This window comes from Danio rerio, chromosome 3, assembly GCF_049306965.1.
Source record: "Danio rerio strain Tuebingen ecotype United States chromosome 3, GRCz12tu, whole genome shotgun sequence".
Classification (NCBI taxonomy): Eukaryota; Metazoa; Chordata; class Actinopteri; order Cypriniformes; family Danionidae; genus Danio; species Danio rerio.
In genome coordinates, this window is record NC_133178.1 from 25,185,101 (window position 1) to 25,205,372 (window position 20,272).

At 36.6% G+C, this 20,272-nt stretch overlaps 1 protein-coding gene across 1 annotated transcript in view; it reads right to left on the reverse strand.

The window, feature by feature from the left end:
- The window catches only part of xylt1 (xylosyltransferase I), a 106,494-nt gene that overhangs the window by 28,991 nt on the left and 57,231 nt on the right, over nt 1–20,272 (reverse strand). The window contains 2 exon segments of the mRNA NM_001172397.1: nt 11,209–11,411; nt 14,067–14,239. Of these exon segments, the coding sequence (NP_001165868.1) occupies nt 11,209–11,411; nt 14,067–14,239 (376 nt within the window).

A 20,272-nucleotide genomic window follows, 5' to 3' on the forward strand; every position in this document is an offset into this window, starting at 1 on the left:
TACCATTTATATCTATGTGTCTAAAGATAATTTACACGTAGCTTGTTGCAAACACAAAATCAACCCTACCAACATCTAGGTTTATTTTGCAATAACAACCAGCTGGATGTGCATCTACACTTTAAAACAGATCCGGGCATTTTATGGCCCATGGGCCACATGCGGCCCACTGGACTACTTTGTTCGGCCCACGTAAAATATTTATTTAATTTAAATTCAACCACAAACAGGGCCTTGCAAAGCACATGTCATTGCAAAGCACGCTCATGTTTTCCAGGTGCCACGAGTTTAAAAAAATAAACATTTCAGAGTGTCGCGAGCAAACCACGAGTCATGTGACAGAAACCAGCAGGCAGCTTCACACTTTGAATGGAATTACACAGTAATAAATGTTTACTGATTACCTCAGATTAATGATTCAATAAATGCAGATACAGATCCTCAGTGATGATTATTACATCACATATCCACCTCACATTCAACCTGACTTCAGTGCACTTGTTCAGCCCAACACAGGCTAGAATCTTCTCACTGAACATAAAAAAATTATGAATGAATGACATAATAAACGAACAAACTAATAAACGAATGAACTAATAAAATAACAAACTAAGGAACGAACGAACTAATGAACAAAGGAGCTAATGAACGGACGAACTAATGAATGAACAAACTACTGGAAATCTAACTAATTAATGAACGAACGAACTAACGAACAAACCAACAAATAAATAAATAAATACATAAGTTGAAGCAATCAAACAAACAACCCTGTGGCATTTATATATTTATATATATATATATATATATATATATATATATATATATATATATATATATATATATATATATATATATATATATATATATATTACTTTAGAGTTTTGAAAGTGTATTGAGTAGTTTCACAGAATGTTTTTTTTTTTTGGAAAACAAATTAACTATTGCACAAGTACAAGATTTTTTCGACTTTTTTTGTAACAGTATTGTTATTTTTTTCCTTTTCTTCTTTCATTATTATTGTTGTATTTTACAGCTTTATATTATTTACATATTGTTGACATTTTTTCTCATTTTGTCTGATATTTTGTCTGCATTTGTCTGATTTTTAATATTATAATTTTTCTGCACTCAAAAAATGACTTGTGCCACTTGTTCAAAACAACTTATTTAAAATAAGTTGAAACAACACAATTCTTAAGTTTATTTTTGGGACAACTTAACTGTTTTATGTTCAGTCACCTTAATTTGCAAGTCAAATTAATGGATTTATTTAATTGTTTATTCAATTTATTTATTTATTAATTTTTTTCCAGTGTACTGTAATGTGAACAGTTGTTGATTCAACATTATTGTTTGAGTTATATAATATTCTGTTGTGTTTAGTAATTTAATCGTGTCATGTGACATATCGATTGTTCAAACAAACTCCAGACGCATCTGAATTTTATCACCTTGACGAAGACATCTTTGCCGAAATGCGAAGGCACACATGCTTATTTTACTCTAGGCAACAACTGTTTATCACAACCTAATGGCAACAGTGAATTTGTTGATGCTTGCATGTGACTTTTAGCTCCATAGTAAACACTCTGTCATCCCATCAACACTTGTGTGATGTCATCTACATGCCTACAGCTGCACACGTCAATCACACACCTACATGATCTCACACGTCCTGTTTCAGCAGCATAAGATGCCATTTCATCCACCGTTTGACTGTATTAAATATCTACCCAGATCAACGTGCACAAACACACACTGACCTGCAGTGTCTTCCTGTTGCTTGACCTTGTGCCAACGAGCTGCTTGGGAAAGCCAGAGTGGCATTTGAAATAAAACCCTGCTCCAGCGCTCAGTGCATGTACAGCTGCCAGTCACTCCTTGCACTGGCTAAACTCAGACCTCAGGCTATTAGAGTGCTGTTTTCTGTAACCGAGCTACCAGCCAGATTTGAAATCTGACTGCAGTGCCGTCAAAACTGTGCAATAATAATGAGCATCAGTCCGAGAGGGAGAGAACACGAGAAAAGAGAGAGACAGAAGGGAGATTTGCTCTCGATTTTTAAGGTCTGTTGACCATATGCTAATTGTCTGGAGGCATTTGGACGACATGCTAAATTAGGACAGTTATGCATGACATGTATGCACAGATATAAGTGGTGATGAATGAAATGGAAGTGAATGGATCATTTTTCAATCAGACTTCTAAAGCGTATACTATTTGTCAATAAAAGCAATGAGAAAATCTTCAATACAAACCAAAATGTGTGTATTACAGGGTAATGATCCTAACTGGTAGCTTGAGAGGTACTGTAACTCATAAATAAAAAACAATAAACTCCAAAGCACTCAAGTGGTTTGAATATAAAAGGTCTTTAATAGATATGGACTCAATCATAAAAAATATTGCTGGCTAACATATTTAATGATTCATTTATTAAAGGCTTTTTATTTTCAAGTCCACTTGAGTGCCTCGAAATTTTTTTTAATTTTTAGTTAGTGAGGTAATGTGACAATAATGACGTATAGTACAGTACTCAAACACTTACATTAGTACGCTTTCAAACACTCTGATTCAAATCACAGTTTGTAATGTGATTCTCCTCATTGCTGGTTGGTTCATAATTCATAATGCTTTAGCAAAGACCTTTTAAATATCACTACGGGAAAAACAATACTTCTGAACCAGCACTGTACAATCCAATCTGAACAATTAGGGCTCTATTTTATCTAGGCGCAAAGTCTAAAGCGAATGGCGCAAAATCATTAGGGGGGTTTTCGAATACACTTTTGCTATTTTAAGGACAAAAAATTACGCTCTGCGCCATGGCGCATGGTCTAACAGGGTTGTGCTTCTTCTTTTCAATGAGTTATGGGTGTGTTTTGAGCATAATGTGCATTAAACCAATCACAGTCTCATCTCACATTCCCTTTAAGAGTCTGTTGTGTCTCGCCATGGTGCATTTGCTATTTACATGGCAGGCTTTGTAAGAAGAGAAAAGGAATGCTTCACTTTGAGAACAGTTAAACAGACCATCTGCAGCGCAAAGATAAAGAACGAGCCTCCTCCATTTGGCTTTTTTACTTTCTCTTTCTCTTTATTTTTACTCTTTACCTTTTTACTTTTGTAGATAAGGAAACGGTGGAAACTCACTCCACTGAGGACATCTATTAGCCTACATTTAATTTTGTTTGTTGAGCGCAAAGATTTGTTTCAAAACTAGTTCTAAATTTAGTTCTAATTTACAGCAAACATTTTTTTATATTTATGTAGAAAATGATAATTTTTGAACATTTTAATCCTTTAATTTATTTAATATATAAAGATATTTGTGTATTGCTGTACATTCTGTTTGTATTAAGCAATGTCTAAGCATTTGCCACTGCATAGGTGCATAACTAACATGCTCTGCAATGGACTTTAGACCAGCTTTCAGTTAGTGAGTGGTGCGGGCTATTTCAGTTCTTCAAAATAGCAACGCACCAACAACACATCTCTATTTTAGACTAACATGCCCATAAGTCAACAAAGTGGCACAAAATAGACTTGTTACATTAAACAATGTAGCGCAAAACGTGAAAACTAGGGTTGCGCTGGTCTGAAAATAGCAACAAATTGCAGCAAACGTGTCTTGTGCCTTGTTGTGCCGGGTGTATGATAAAGCCCTTAGACCAGAGCAGACCGTACTGCACGGAAAATCAGTAATCCAACAATACACAGCTCAACGTTTAGTTTCATGTGTGATGTTGAACAAACCATAAGAAATAGGAACCACTTTTTATGTGTATCTTTAGTTCAGCTTTTCTTTTTAATTGAACTGTAAAATACTAATGCGTTTCAAACAAAGAAGGTTTAATTTTGTTTTTGCATAGATTACACCTCCTACTTATCAATAATGGACAAAAAGCATCTGGTTTTTAAATATAGTATACTGTATAGCACTTCTTAACAGTCTGCAGAGTGACTCCATTCCAGAAGAGGGTGTCATGGAGCCCGTGCCACCACATGGGAAGAGGAGAACAACAGAGTCCAGACTCAGTGTTTTCTCCTTTTCTTTCTTCATGAAAAGGCCATAAATACAGCTGCGCTGACTTTAAAAACAGGGCCAGAGAAAAAGAGCAAGATGGTGCGGATAAATGGAAGAAAAGAGCCCATCGCTCCCAACAAAGCCACTGTGTAACAGAGCCCTCCGCCTCTGGCGTCCAGCCTCGCCTATAGAGCAGAGAGCTTTTTGTCAGCCCCTTTCACAGGCATCCATGCAGAAGGACGGACATCAGGAGGGAATTAGAGGGGAAAATAAGCGGCTAAGTCACCAGACACAGGTACCACACGTCCCCTGGCACCACAGTCACGACATGTGGACAAAGTGCTCAGCGAAAGGGCTGTGCACAGGTCTTTAGGAGACCGAAGATGCCCCCTCAGGACCCCTAACACGCGCTGTCATTCACAATTAAGCGATAATGGGAGCAGCCACTATGAAGCCAAGTGCAGTCTGCAGCATCTCTGAAGTGAACCTTTAGCAAAAACACTGGAAGTCAGGCGTGCAGATCTTTGTCCATGTATTTCTCAGCTTACTTCCCATCTCGCACTTGATTTCTCAACTTTCAGTCTCAAAACGATAACCCTTCATGTCTCCCTCGACAAACTGAGATGAGGTTTAATGGACTTCCAACAGCCTCTGTCCTCATGATTTGACAGGTTGTGCTCTATTCTTCATCTTTCACCTGGAGCAATAGAGCCCTGAAGATTTCTGTACATTCCTTCCTAGGTAATATGATTATGTGATATTTTTAACAAAAAATGTATTGGATGATGTTTGCAGTGTAAACACAAACATCCTAGTGCCGTTCAAGCAAAAATAAACCCAAAAGAAGAATGAAAACTAAAGAAAAATGGCAAGAAAAAAATTAGGAAATTATGTAATCAAACATTAGTTTGAAGGGTCAAATCCTCAAGATGAATATTGTTTAGTATGTATTATCAGGACTAGAACAGTAAGTTAAAATACTATGTATAGTTGGTAACAGTTCACAGTAGGGTTGTATTGATGTTACTTATGCATTTACTAACATGAATAAACAACGAACAATACATTTATTACTGTATTTGTGAATATTATTTAACATTATACATTCATTTTCCTTCGGATTAGTCCCTATATTCATGAGGGGTCACCACAGCAGAATGAACCCTGTCAACTTATCCAGAATATGCTTCCAGCTGCAACCCAGTACTGGGAAACACTGGGAAACACACTCATTCACACACATACACTACAGGCAATTTAGTTTATTCAATTTACCTATACCGCATGTCATGACTGTGGGGGAAACTATAGCACCTGTTTATATGCGTCTTTGCTTTAAATTAAAGTTTGTAATGTTGTTATTTACATTGTAGCTGGTTGTTTTGTTCAATAGCTTTAAATGCTTAAATGCTTAAAAATAATGTTTTGGGAAATTTTTGGAACCAAACCTGCTGAATAAGTGGAGAGAACTACACTCTTTATACCAGAGATGGCAAAACTAGGACCCGCAGGCCAAAGTTGGCCCATTGCATCCTTTGATTTGGCCCCTTATCCCATCTGAGAAAGGAGTATGAATGATGGGCAGGATTGGAGTGAATGATTTTAACAGAGATTGGTATTTCTAGTTTAAATTAATCTTTTTTTTTTTTTGCTAAACTACAAAAAAGCCATCTGAAATGAAATGTTTTATTTAAATGTTAATTGTAAATAAGTAAATAAATACTTTTATTCTTTAACGCTTTATTTGCTGTAAAAAATGTAAATACTGTCACTCGACTAATCGAGGACAATACAGAAGACATCTGCAAGCAAATCAAGGCAAAATCAGGTGCAGCTTGACTAGCGTAACTTCATTGAAATGAGATTGTTTTTAATGTAATAAGTTCATTATAAAAATTATCCTGCATTAGTTAATACCAGTGGTGTAGAGTAAAAAATTACAAATACTCCAGTTACTGTAAATGAGTAGTTTTTCCTCAGAAATTGTAATTTACCAAGTAGTTTTAAAATGTGTACTTTTACTTTCCCCTGACTACATTTTTAGTGCTGTTTATGTTCTTTTACTCCACTACTTTCCTTCAACCTGCAGTCACTACTTTCTTTTTTTCTGTCTATGGGGGTTAGAAAATATCAGACCTGTAATTCCAATCAAATCACATATGGAAGGTAAATCACATCATAATGAACTAACTCAAGACATAGGCGCTATATAAATGGAACAAACGGCTTGGAAGCGTTAAACGTGTCTAAATTCTTTACACACATTGACCTAGAGACTTAGATGCATGTCACTAATGAGAAGATGACGAATGTTTACTGTATGATGACCGAAATAGTCTTAAACACCCAGCAGACACAATACGACAACATGACGTCAGATTGACGTTATACTATGGGGATGTTGCATTTTGTTTGGAAATGAAAATGGGGATGACGTCAGAACCTAACGTCAGGCCGACATTATTGGCCAACCTAAAATCAACCAAATATCAACGTCTAATGGTGTTACAGCTTGACGTTGTGTGGATGTTACCACTATAACGTTCATCAGACGTTGGATTTTGGTTACCAAACCTGATGAATAAATGTCAGTATTTGGCATCAATATGACAATGGTTTAAGATGTTGACTTTGGATATTTGTCAGTTTCTAACACAAACTAAAATCAACCAAATATCCACAACATCAAAATAACATTGTCCTTAGACACTGACTAGACATAAAAGTTAGGTCACCTAACACCACAATCTAAATCTAACCTAATATTGACATCTTGTGACGCTGTGTGCCTGCTAGGCAATGACTAAATGCACTACAGAATATTTCGTTTACACACATCCACAAATTACATGTAAATGTTTCAGCTTTTTACAGCGTAATATTCACTACTTACTACTCTTGAGTACTTTTAAAAGGTCTAGACTCCTACTTTTAGTAATATTCACAACAGATACTTTTACACGCACTACATTTTTAAGGCAAGTAATGGTACTTTTACCATTTTAAGTATGATTTTTCAGCATTCTCTCCACCACTGATTAATGCAAAGCAGTGTTTTCTAGTTAAACTTAAAAATATTTTTATATACATTATGAAGTACCCATGGCAGCTATGATTATTTTTTGCCCACTAGCCTTAATCTAGTTTCTGGCCCTTTAAAGGAAAAGGTTTGGGCACCCCTGCTTTATACTTTAACCTCACAGATAGAAAAACAAAAAATAATACATTGTTTTACCAAACCTTGATAAAGAGTTTATCGATTAAACGATTAACAGTAAATGTTTATGATAAAAGTATCATGTTTAAAAACATAAATATCCCTTTTTTAGGCTTCTTTTATTGTTTTCCTCAACCTGCTTTCAGCAAATCTTTTGCCGAGTTTATTTTCCTCGCAGATTCCTCTCTTCTGACCCCTGTTTCTGTTGTGATAGTGGACTGAGAAATAACTCTCCATCACAGCAACCGGAGGAGCCGGATCCGACTCCTTAATGGAGCGATTTGTCCTCATGTTTTAGAGAAATGGTGTTTCTGCACAGTATAATACAAATGATAGCAACTACATCACTGCTCTACACACTCTCACACACAAACAGACAGAGAGACAGGCTACTTATAGTTTGCACCTGAATCCGACTCGGCACCACAGATGAAAAGAATCATTTTATTTTTCTTTGATGTCCTGCTTTAAAGGGGCTTTGGAGGTGTGGCGTGCGACTGAGTGATAGAGAGGCCGGATTAACCTTGAACGGCTGCGCGGGACAGGCCAGAATTCATCACAGGGCTGTATCGATCTCTAACACCCTGATTTCTGAGGGCTGCAGAAAATGACATGGCTGTAATATTGATTGTAGCCGGGGGAGTTGCTGGGTTACTCAACCTCTCATCCTGCCCTCATTATAGACTCAAGAGTTATGCACACAAATGGCATTTATCATGGCCATAATTCAAATCTTCAGGCACAGTTCAGCTTACCGACAGAAATGCCACGTTGAGTTACAGGTAATGGAATGAGATCCTGAAACTCAGGACTGTTTTATTATTATTAATTTATGTGTGTATTTTAAATTGGAAGTTTATATGCGTACAAAAAATCCTGGAATAAATTAGGTGTTTAATCAAAAAGGATGACAGGAAAGATGTAAAATTTTTAATGATTTCAAAAATGTTAAATTATTCGTTATCATATTATGTATTTAAAAAAAATCTATATACAATTATAAAATCTATGTATTTACTTAATATTTAAATAAAATATTTATTGTTAGCTACTTATTTTTGCTTCATTTTAATAAATTTTTAACTAAAGGATTTTATTATGATGGCTTCAGCTAATTTTTAAAAAAATTATTATTAAATACATAATTTATTCATCAAACCTCATGATATTATATATTGTGTTTAAATGTGTTTCTAAATCTATAAAGCCAGTATTATTATAATTTAATATTATTGATAATAAAATAATTATATTTTTATTTTATTATTATAATAATTGTTATTTTATTATTATTGTTAGTTCTATTTTACGCTTGTTCTTTGTTTCTTTTAGTTACATTTATTTATTGATTTACATTACAGAAAAGGCTGTAAAATAGGCTGTTAAAATAATCAAAAGTTATCATTAAGATAGTCTAAATAACTCTGTTCAATATAGTACACATAAAAAACACACGCTACAAACTAATGCACACCTATGAATCATTCCCCTTTTTAATATTCAGACATAAACAGTGCAGTATCTCTCAGTAAATTTCAGAGCTTAATATCTATGAGTTCCTTGTTTTGCTCAGGTGTTGAGGCTTCATCAATTTTAAATTGCACTTATTCTGAATAAACAACTGCTATCTCCACAAGGCACTTAAATGTAATCCCCCAGCAGTTCTATGAACCATCAAACTTGTCGACACTAGATCAAGCAGCCAATGGTGATCTCAATTACCCATAATCCCCAGCTAAACTAAATTGTGACATTGCTTGGAACTAATCTCCTAGCAGCCCACAGCAAGACGATAGTCAGGTGTTAACTCAATTGTTCCCACCGACAACCAATAAAATGCGGAATCGCTCCAGAGAGAAAACAATGACAAACCAAACAATGCAAATGATGTCAATGGAAAAATCAGTCAAAAGTGGAGTTACGCGTGTACAAGCACATTCTTAACCTGATTATCTTTAATAAGTTGACATGTGGTCATGTAAACACATTTTCCATTATCAGAGTAAGGTGATAAATGGCTTAAGCGTAAACAGGATGTCAAAGTTGGATTTTTGCCACTTACACGGATTTCGCCTAGGAAGTAAAGACATTATCCTGCTTTCTGTCAGATTTTTGAAGTGTGCATGGGTGATAGAAGATAGAAACGTGCCTTACTGCGGATTCAACATCCAGACAGAGCAAACTTTTTTTTACTCTAAAGGCAAGAGTATGTATATGTATATGTATATGTATATGTATTTGTAACCCACTTGTCTTACTGCACTCAACCCGCTCTGAGCTGGGATCGAACCGGCGATTCTTTGCATGGGAGTTGGTTGCTCTAACAAGGAGGATAATAAAGACCATGGCCTCTAACATCTGTCGCTAGAGCACCTTAAGATGTCAGATGAGTGAGGTTTATCTGCATAGCACTTTGTTAGGTGGCCTCCGTTACATATATTACAAATTTAAAGAATTATAACCCAAAGAATTATACGAATGGTATGATATAAAGAAATGATGCATATTAAATGTTCTGTAATGTACATCCAGGTGGCTGGTATTACAGAATAATGCCTTGATGTACTTTATCCCATTTATTACAAGACTGCTAAAACATTGTTTTGAGACGTAATAGTTTATTAACTGTTTAATTAAAGTTGATAGAAATGAAAACAGCTGAATAGAGCATACACTAACCTATGTATTATTTAGTCACAAGATGAAGCCTAACCATCAAAAAACAGCGGAGAGAGACAAACATATTTATGGATGTGAACGTATTCACTGATGGTCAAGATAATTCAAAGTTCCTGAATAAGGCTGTGTTATTCAGCATTTGTTATCTCGGAATAACATGCTTTGGAACGTTGCGACTGACCAATCAGAATCAAGTATTCCAGACTGCAGTATAAAAAGTTTATGTATTATATGCTGCATATCATATTTTTTCAACTTATACTGAAAAAATCACAACTGCTGAAACCCAGAAATGAGTCTGGATGAGATGTTTATATTCGACATTGCTAGTATTGCCTGATGCAGATTCCTTCTTAACAAAATCAGGAAGATTAGGCCCTACCTATTAGAACATCAGACTCAAATGCTTATCCAGACTCTTTTTCCATTTAGGCTACTGCAGGACAATTGCAATTCTCCCTTGGCTGACCTCTCAACCAACACCATCTCACCTATGCTGTGAGAGTGGTCTTTAACGAACCAAAAAGAGTGCATGTCACACCTTTATTCATCAATCTTCACTAGCTGCCAATCGCCAAACTCACAGAGCTGTCATTGACCTACAAAACAACTGCTGGCTTTGCACCCCTTTACCTGAACCCGCTACTTAAGGTTTGTACCTGACAGTATGTTGAATTCTGCTACTGAGTGTTGCTTTGTGGTACCATCCCAAAAATACATTTCAAGAACATTCACATTTAATGTTCCCTGCTGGTGTAATGAATCTTCAGTCATTTTTAAGAAACGTCTGAAGACACAACTATTTCTTCAACACCTAATCCTCCAAAAATGGCACTCCTTATTCATTCTATTCATCTGTATTATGTGTTTGACACAAAAAGAATTTAGATCTACATATCGTTGTTGTGGACTAAAGTTGTTCTATTATGCTAATTCCTACAGTAAGTTGCTTTGGGTCTGCTGAATTAATATATATGCTACATGAACCATACATTTTAAGCTGGCATGTGGAAATATTTCAGTTTCTTAACATGATTTTCTCAACAAGATACCAACCAACAAACAAACTAAATACTCACAGTTGAAGTTAAATATGCAAATTGTAATATTTCATTTTCCTACTACTGGGAAACAAAATGATTCATACAGTCTTGTAAACACTGTTGACCTGCAATGCTGGGTTAATGGTTTACATGTAAACAGTAACAATGAGTTATTTTAATATTAGATTTTGGGAATTATCAGCATATTGGCATGCATGTAAACATGTTTAGTGACTCACCGGATAGGGTAATCAGCCGCACTCAAGTTGATGAAGAAATCCCAGGACCAATCCCTCATGGCCAGCAGGTCCTTCATGCTCTGCAGGTACATGGTGAGCAGGCTGGCACCACCCCATATTGTAGACATGCGCCACGATGTGACCCGGACGTTAGGATACTGGTGAGCGAGAGCCACCATCTGCCTGTGCAGGTAGTTGGATCGCTGTGGGGTGAAAAAAAGAGACAGGCGCTGGTTAATTTGGAGTCTGAGAACTTTATCTGGGATCAGTCAGTCAAACGTGACCAGCGTCTTTATGAGATAAACAAAGTCTGACCATCCACTAAGGGCACCTTGTGGGGGAAAAAAACTGATTGAATGAAGTGAATGAAGGCTTTTCAAACAGTCGAGTGGTTTCACTGCAATGTTTTCTTAATAAGTGGATTTGTCTTGCTTTCCAGTTAAAAAACAAGCACCTAAACATCCTTAAAAAATAGAGAAGAGTTTACTTGATGATCAAAACTGCACACAATTTTAAAAGGCCAGCTCACACCAAAACAAAAACTCTTATCAGTTATTAACCCTCTTGCAGTTCCAAACTCTCTTTAGAACACAAATTTTCAGTTAAATCTGAAAAATTTCTATTTAAGAAAAGCTGTGAGACGTCAAGATCTTTGAATGGATTTTTACTATTGACCCACAAACCAATTTAAAATATACTGTGTATCACTAAAATGTAGCTCTGCTTGTACTAAAAGTATTACCGAGTTCTTACTGCACCATTTAAGCCCTGATTTTGACTCGCCGACAGGTTTTTGAGAAAATCTCAAACAAATGCCTAAAATCATGGGCAGATCGGTGCTTGTTCTCATGATTAACAATCACACAGTGTGATCTATCAAAGACGTGATCTGTGAGAATCGTCAATGAGTCAAAATTCTAAATTATGCAATGTGAAATGTGTTCTAATAAAAAAATAACATCGGCGATCACCTACAGCCAATGAGAGAGCAGCATCCACTAGTAAGGGTATCTGCAGGCCAGCAGGAGCTTGGGGGTGAAGTTAAAAGGGCTTCTTTTTTCGGTCTACTGAACCCAAGAAATGGAGGAAAAACTAATGAAAATTTATAATTTGTCTGTTTGACGTGTCATCTAAGCAATACCACAAGCAGAAAACAACCGGAGAAAGAAAAAAGTTGAAGAACAATGACTAATTATCTTCAAAAGCCAGGTGAGCAAAATAAGTATATTTTCTGCCCCACTAAAGGCTTCTTCCTCATTATGTAGTTAATAACTAAAGATATATTACTTGATCTTGACTTCTCGCATGTGTTTGGTTGCGAGACGTAGTTTGCGGACCGAGACAAAGTTGTCGGCGATTCTTCCTATTGTAAAGTAATTCAGTGTAAAACCCCCTGTCGCCAATCCATCCTGCAGTGTAAACACAGCACCGACAGAACACTACTCCAGATAGTCATACAGTGTAGAAACATCTATGACGTGACTACTTTAAAAATTGTGAAAATTTGTAAGTCATCTTCCATGATACTATTTCAAAATTACACATATCTGGTTCAAAAACATCTATTTTATAAGGTGATTTGATTTGTATTACAGCATGTGTGAATGTTTGTCATGAGATATTCACACGACAGTCTTTGATTTGTGGTGTTTTCTGTATTCCACCACCCCACCTTCGGCTCCTCTCTTTTCCTCTGCTTGTTTTACGCAGTCATAAAGCTCGTCTCCATGATGATGGACTGATTGAAAAGCAGCTCTTTATCCTGCTCTTTTGAAATTACAAGACAGCGTTCTTGCCCTACGCATTCCTGCCATAAATTCAAGTGGCTCATTAAGTGTATTTTTGTATGTGTGTAATTAACGGAGGGGGTTGCAGTGTTGTGTGTGTAAATGAGTGTGTGAGTGTGTGTGTGAACAAACAGCCTTTCATGTTCACACTCTATCACTTTCCAAACTGGGAGAGTAAATGGTGTGAAAGACACTGAAGTATGGCTCTTTAATATTCCTCCATCAAGCTTTTGAAACAGCTTATACTGAAAGAATGAATGAATGAAGGGGTTTAGAGCACATTGTTTACCAAGTATTCTCCTCCCTATCCCCCACTATGGCTCCGACTGGTCAATCAGCCACCACTAGATAATTAGTGAGTTCCTCCAGGATTTTACGATCACTGAATTTATTTCAAAATTATGCAAACTCTGCACAATTTTGTGAATCTCGCATTTATTCTGAAATGTCACAAGTTTTCTGCAAATTCAGGGCCTAGATGCTTTCTATGATGTCATTGTGACATGTATTCACAATTATTTTTTTAATGGACGCAATGGTTCATGAGGTCCAAAAGTAATACAAATGTCCGTATGTATATATATTATATGTATCAAAATTATCAGCTCCCTGTTTATTTTTCCCCCAATTAGGCTGTATAGAAGTGTCTTGAAAAAATATCTATTAAAATATTATTTTGTGTCATCATGGCAAAGATAACTATTATGTTTAGAAATATGTTGAAAAATCTTCTCTCCGTTAAACAGAAATTGGGGAAAAAAATAAACAGGGGTGCTAATAATTTAAGGGGGCTAATAATTCTGACTTCAGCTGTATATGTATATATATATATATATATATATATATATATATATATATATATATATATATATATATATATATATATATATTTTTTTTTTTTTTTTTGGCAAATCAGCATATCAAAATGCCACAAATTTTTGTGCAAATTGTAAGAAAAGTCATAGCAAAATCAGTTTAGTCAGTCGGGTTAGGCCACAAAAATCTGATAAAGATCCCACTAAGGTCTGATTAGTGAGTTCATTAATAAAAGTCGATGTGTTGAACTTATACCTGGTCCACATGAATGTAGTAGAAGTGAGACGTGTGGTATATGGCCTTGAAGAGTCGCTGCACCTGGCGTGCGGCACGTCCGTGGACCACCAACATGAAGGCGATCCGCACTGGTACTGCAGGCACAGTCTCCATTGAGTCCTCCTCCCATTGCACATTCATGTTTACTTTGCCTGAACAAACACACACACACACACACACACACAGATGCACACATTAGCCAAAAATGGACTCAAGACTAAATTAAGATCATGAAGAATCGATTTTGTAAGTCAGTTGTCAGAAATGTATTTATTTTGTTCCATTTTTACCTTTGTTTGAATATATTTTACATATATAAATAGACAACGTCTTATTAGTTTGTCAAAAACTGCTCATGAACTATCTTAATGGTATATGTAGCTATTTAAAAAGTTTGGGGACAGAAAATGTAAACTTTTAATTTAGCAAGGGTAAAATAAATAAATAAATAGAAAAAACCCTCTAGAGTTAAAAAAAACATCAAAAAAAATTTCTTTCTATTTTTTAGTAATTCCTAAAATAGTTTATTCAGTGCATCACAAAAAATGTGATTATATTATTAAGTGTCATATGATCATATTACGTTTATTTTTAAAGGATCACATGACACAGAAGACTGGAATAATTTAGCTTTGCCATCACAAGCATACATTGTATATTTTTAAACATAATACAATAGAACATGTTTTAAGTGAAGTTTATTCATAAACTAATTTCGAGAGGATCACGTGCTTATGATTTATCACGTCCAGTCTCGTATTTGCTAATCACTAATCTTCCAATCATATGAGCCCTAAGGCACCATAAATAGCCTCAGTTTTCAGTTCACTTTATCTTCGTTTGGAAGAAACCCCCCTCCTCCCCTATTCTCCTCCTTTACCTGCGATTGGGCGGCACGGCGGTCCAGTGGTTAGCACTGTGAACCACACAGCAAGAATACTGCCGGTCCTAGTTCTATAGGACCGGTGAGTGTTTCTGTGGGGAGTTTGTATGTCCTTCCCGTGTCCGCGTGGGTTTTCCCCGGGTTCTCCGGTTTCCTCCCACCATCCAAAGACATTCAACATACTTAACAATCAAGCTTGTCTAATTCCTTACGTTCCCTTAGCTACAGCGGCAGGGGAGTTCTGAGATCCACCGAGCTCGGGCTCCCTTCTTGCTCTGCCAACGGGAGGAAGCCCCGGGCTCGAGGAGCCCTTGAGCTCGGGGCTCTCTCCCGGGACAGCATGCCAAATAAGCTTTGTAAATCATCAGCTAAGTGTGAACTCTTGAATAGTATTATTTTTTATCAAATAAAACAACAGAATTAGTCAGCACAAGAGATTTATTTCAAATCCCAAAACAGCAGTGCAGATGTTTTTATTTGAACTATTATAGCTGCCGATAGGGCTGCAAAATATTGGAAAAATCTGACATCGCAATATTTTGTTTGTCTGCAATACATATTGCAATATACTTCGTTATATCTGGAAAGAATTTTTTATCACACTTTATTTTAATGTTCAGTTTTCAATCTTAGCAAACCATTTTGACTTTTGCTTCAATAAACTCCTAATTTGCTTCTTATTAATAGCTATTAAGGTAGTTTAAGTAATGGGTAGGATTAGGGATGTTGAATAAGATCTTACAGAACATGTGCTTTATAAGTACAAATAAGTGTTACCAATTGTATTCATTTTGATCGATTGGGATTATTTGGTAGGAGAATGAATAATGCAAAAAAAAAAAAAAAAAAAAAAAAATATATATATATATATATATATATATATATATATATATATATATATATATATATATATATATATATATATATATATATGTGTGTGTGTGTGTGTTTGTGTAAATGCAACAGAGCAATGATAAAAGTAAAATAAACAGTGCATGCTTTATTGTTTTGTATATGTAAATGTAAAAATTATACTGCACAGCCAACTTAACATTGCATATCTTTGCAATGTGACTATTGCGGAAGCATACGTCGCGATATCAATGCTGAAACTATATATTGTGCGGCCCTAGCTGTCGGTATGAATTTTAACAGGATTAGGTCAATACTTTCACTGATGATCTGAGCTTAAATTGTAGTAGTAGTAGTGTAGTAGAGTATAAGTGTATAGACTTCCAGTCTCATTCACTTCCATTCATTTTTAGCCATACAAAACAGCTTGTAATGCTGACTGATGCTGCAAACTGGTATTTTTTCATCATATATTTTTTATTTTATTATACTGTCATAAACACTGTGGTTTAAAGCACAAGTAGTTTGCCCGATTGTTATTTCTACTCATTAACCCACAAGCAAATGAATCAGAAGTCTAGCGCAATCGCAGAAAAGAACACACTTGAAAAATGAACAGAATAACAGGCAAGCAAGAAAGGAATAAAACAGCACTGAAAAAATAGACTAAACATAACAGGAGGCAAAACTTGAAATAGAAAAATTATATTTAAAACTCCATGATATTCCAGAAATTCCAGGACCTATGTTAAACCTGCTTAACCTCATTTGAGGGCACCTCAATCCATTGCAACACTGCTATAATGCTGGAATCAGAACCGCAGCGATCCACCACATGATCACCTATTGGCCTATAAGTGTTCCACTGATAGCATCTTCACAATAGCTGATATAAGACACCAATCCCCGGCTTCCTTCAGACATACATTCAGAGCTCACAAATAGCACAGACCACAAGGGCTGAGCCTCGGTCGTTTGTGGCTTTCTAAAAATGCCCACAGAATAAATACTGTACGTGGCGAACTGCCTCTCTCTCCATGTCATGGTATAGCCTGCCACTTCTAAAGAAGGGCAAGCTGAATTACTCATTACAGGGCATGAGGTTAATTTTAAAAGCCCGTATGAAATTACACTGAAGGCACTATGTTTTGGCGCAAAGCCATGCTGACTGAGGACATGGGCCGTGAGGGGGTAATGACTATAATCTGAGAGCTGAGCCTGTCGTTACTGTCCCAAAATGCACCGGTCTCCCAGACCCTGTGACGGAGCCTGAATGGGGGCAGGAGAAGCACCGCTCCTGGCCCTTAGGGAGAGCTTGGATGACCCTGGATGGGTGGAGGCTGGGAGAGGCAAGAAGCTCCTTTATTAAGTGTAATTACATCACCTAACCCCTCAATGTCCCCTGTCTTTATAGGGTGGACAGGCCTGACCATCATATGTGTTTCTTATGTGTTCTTAATGAAACACTGGACATTCTGTCAGAGAGCGTGAATGTCTAGGAATAGAAGCGGAGTTGTGTGTTTTAAGTGGTGAGCATTTTCAAAGTTGCTTCTTGCTCCAAGATCTTTCGGCTGTTGTTCCATCATGAGCATGGCAAGTAAAGAAGTGTAAATAGATCTTTGTTGTAGCATTTAAAGCGACACGCATTACCATTTAAAAGCTTGAAGAGAGATTTAAAAAAAAAAAAAAATCACATGCTTACCAAGGCTGGATAAAAATTCAGTTATATAATAACATACGGTTGTGTATTCAGTATGTGTATTCAACTGTATTAAATTTACCATTGCTTATTAATATAAATTCAATTTTATTATTGTACTTTAAATGGCTTTACTGCAAAATATAGATGTGGAAAAAATTAGCGTGTGACCCTAGTGAAAAAAAGTGACTAAGGCTCTGATCACAGGAACATTTTGTTTTTTTTTTTGACAGCAAGAGGTGCCTTTTTAAACCGTTTTTATTTTTGGCATAACATTTTGATTTAAAAAAAATTGTAGTATGAGAAGAGTCTGCTCACCCTCTACAGGACAGAAAAAAATAGCACTCTTATATGATTGTTTAAAAAGAACCCCTGGAAAAATTTCCCTTGCTTTAGAAAAGAATTTAATACTACAAAGAAATTTACTGACCCCAGAGTAGAAAAGATTTACAAACAGTTTTAGTAATAAATGGGTCTGCAAATAATAACTGCAAAATAATAATAATAGGGTGATGTGCAACTTTATTATGGGTAGCCTGAACACCCGCTAGTGACCTACTCACACCTGCAGCTTTTTCACAATGGACGTCCAGTGTTCTCCAGCCTCTGGCGCCTAAACTGCAGCACTGCACAAAGAGTTTGGCCAGAGAAGAAATGGTCACGCTCAACTGAGAGTGGATTGTCTCAAGTTTTTTTTTTCCTTCACTTTCGTCAATTGGTGAAGTTTTTTTCCATTAAAGACTTGTGGAGCTGTGCATCGATGGATTTGCTCTTCAGTGTTCGAACTTTCAGCAGTGAAATCTAAAGCACACTGAACTAAACTAAACTGAAGTTCAACTCTGAAAACTGGACTGACACAGTTTCAATTGACTAGAACTTCTATGTTAAGCTGCTTTGACACAATCTACATTGTAAAAGCGCTATAGAAATAAAGATGAATTGAGTAATATAGCATTGTTCAACTTAAAAGCATTCCTTATTTTTGCAACATGTGCAGTCCGGCCTGAATTCTGCTGAGTTTTCTACAGAGACAAAATTCATAACTCCAATGATGTCAGATTTTAGTGAGGTAATCCTCTAAAATATTGAAAAAACTAAAATGTCAATATTTCTCCATTTAGGTTACAAGCAGCCTATGGGCTTTGTAAACACTCTCAGTTCAGTCAATCTATTCTGCAGATTTCCCTAAACAGTTAACATAGAAAATGTGAAAAATGCACAGATTCCTTGTGGGCCCTCATGACCGACAACCTAAACCACATTTAAAACTCAATCATTCAAAAATGTTCATTAAAAACCTGCCGTTTGCTTCAAACTCAGGCTGTTTTTAAGCTAATTGCCACCACTGAAGCAAACCGCTCACGTGTTTGCCATCAAAGACTGTGCTACTTTACTGTATAATGCAATTATAGTTTATAAATACATACGAGGATCCTCCATGCGGCTTGCTCGGTCTACTGTACTTGCTGGAAATAGAGGCGTTCTTGCCCCGCCTCACCCCTTACAACCTCCGCATATCCCAGACTCATGTCTCTGTGGTGATGTCCCTGTCATATATGTCAAAACCCATTCTAGTTTCCGGAAGTTTCTCTGGGCAGAGGCTCTGAGCACTGAGAAGATCTGTCACTGTTCTATTTGAACGCATCCACAGTCCTGATTTGTGTGCAGATGACTGAGCACTGCATAATTGCATGAATATGTTTTCTGTAGTCAGCTATGGGAGATGGAAAGGGGGAAAAAAACACTGTACAGCAATTACATCCATCTAACCTTGTGCGGAAATCCAGAATCTCATTTCCAGCCTGTCTCTGATTGTAATTACAATCGCTGTAAACGTCTGTTACCAGCCCTGTGACTCTTAATACGCGACTTCCATAAACCTCCAAAGACAGGATGGCATCTAATTCAGGAAAACCATCATTATTTCGAACATTATTTATCCTAAATTCCCATGAACACCAGCTAATGTCTGCCTGCATGCCAGTGCAAACTGATGATTATAATCAGTACTTATCCCAATGGAAAACATCATAGCATCCAGTTAAAGACCTGACAAGTACAGTTTTCTGTTCTGTGGTGATGAAGACTTTTGCTAGGCAGCTATGGGGGCGGGAAAACTCTCATTCTGAAAAGTTCCTGATTGAACACATATCTGTTGACTCCAGTGCATAAAAAAGTGACTAAGGCTGCATTCACACTAGGCTATCCAAACTGTGCCTGAGCATGGGTCAGTTGGTCGGCCCAGGCCCAGTTGGAAGAGCTGTGCTAAAGCGCACCTGAGCCCGAAAATAAAGATGCAACACCACATTTAAGAGACTGTTTCATATGGATTAATTATTATTTTCAATGAACACAATCTGTCAAAGTTTATTAAAGACGCAAAATTCTCACTACACCTTCAGCAAACCTCCTAATATGTGCAGCACGTGGACATTTATGATAATTAATGAGCGTCTAAAGGTGTGGATCTGTTCAGCAAAATATTTTACTGCGTGTCATTGCATCCCAAACGACTAAAAGATAATACAAAACGATATAACTAAATCAATCTCCACTGAGCTGAGAGAGAGCGCTTCTCTTCTGTTAAACTAAACAGCATAATTTATGACGTAATCGCACTCCGGGTTGGAAGGCTAAATGCAGGGTGAGTTCAGGCCGTCGGGGGAGAAGGGAGGGGGACAATTGTGCTTCAGGACAGTTTAAGGCAACTGTACCTAGAGTGAGGATGCCCTAAGGCTCTGATCACATGGA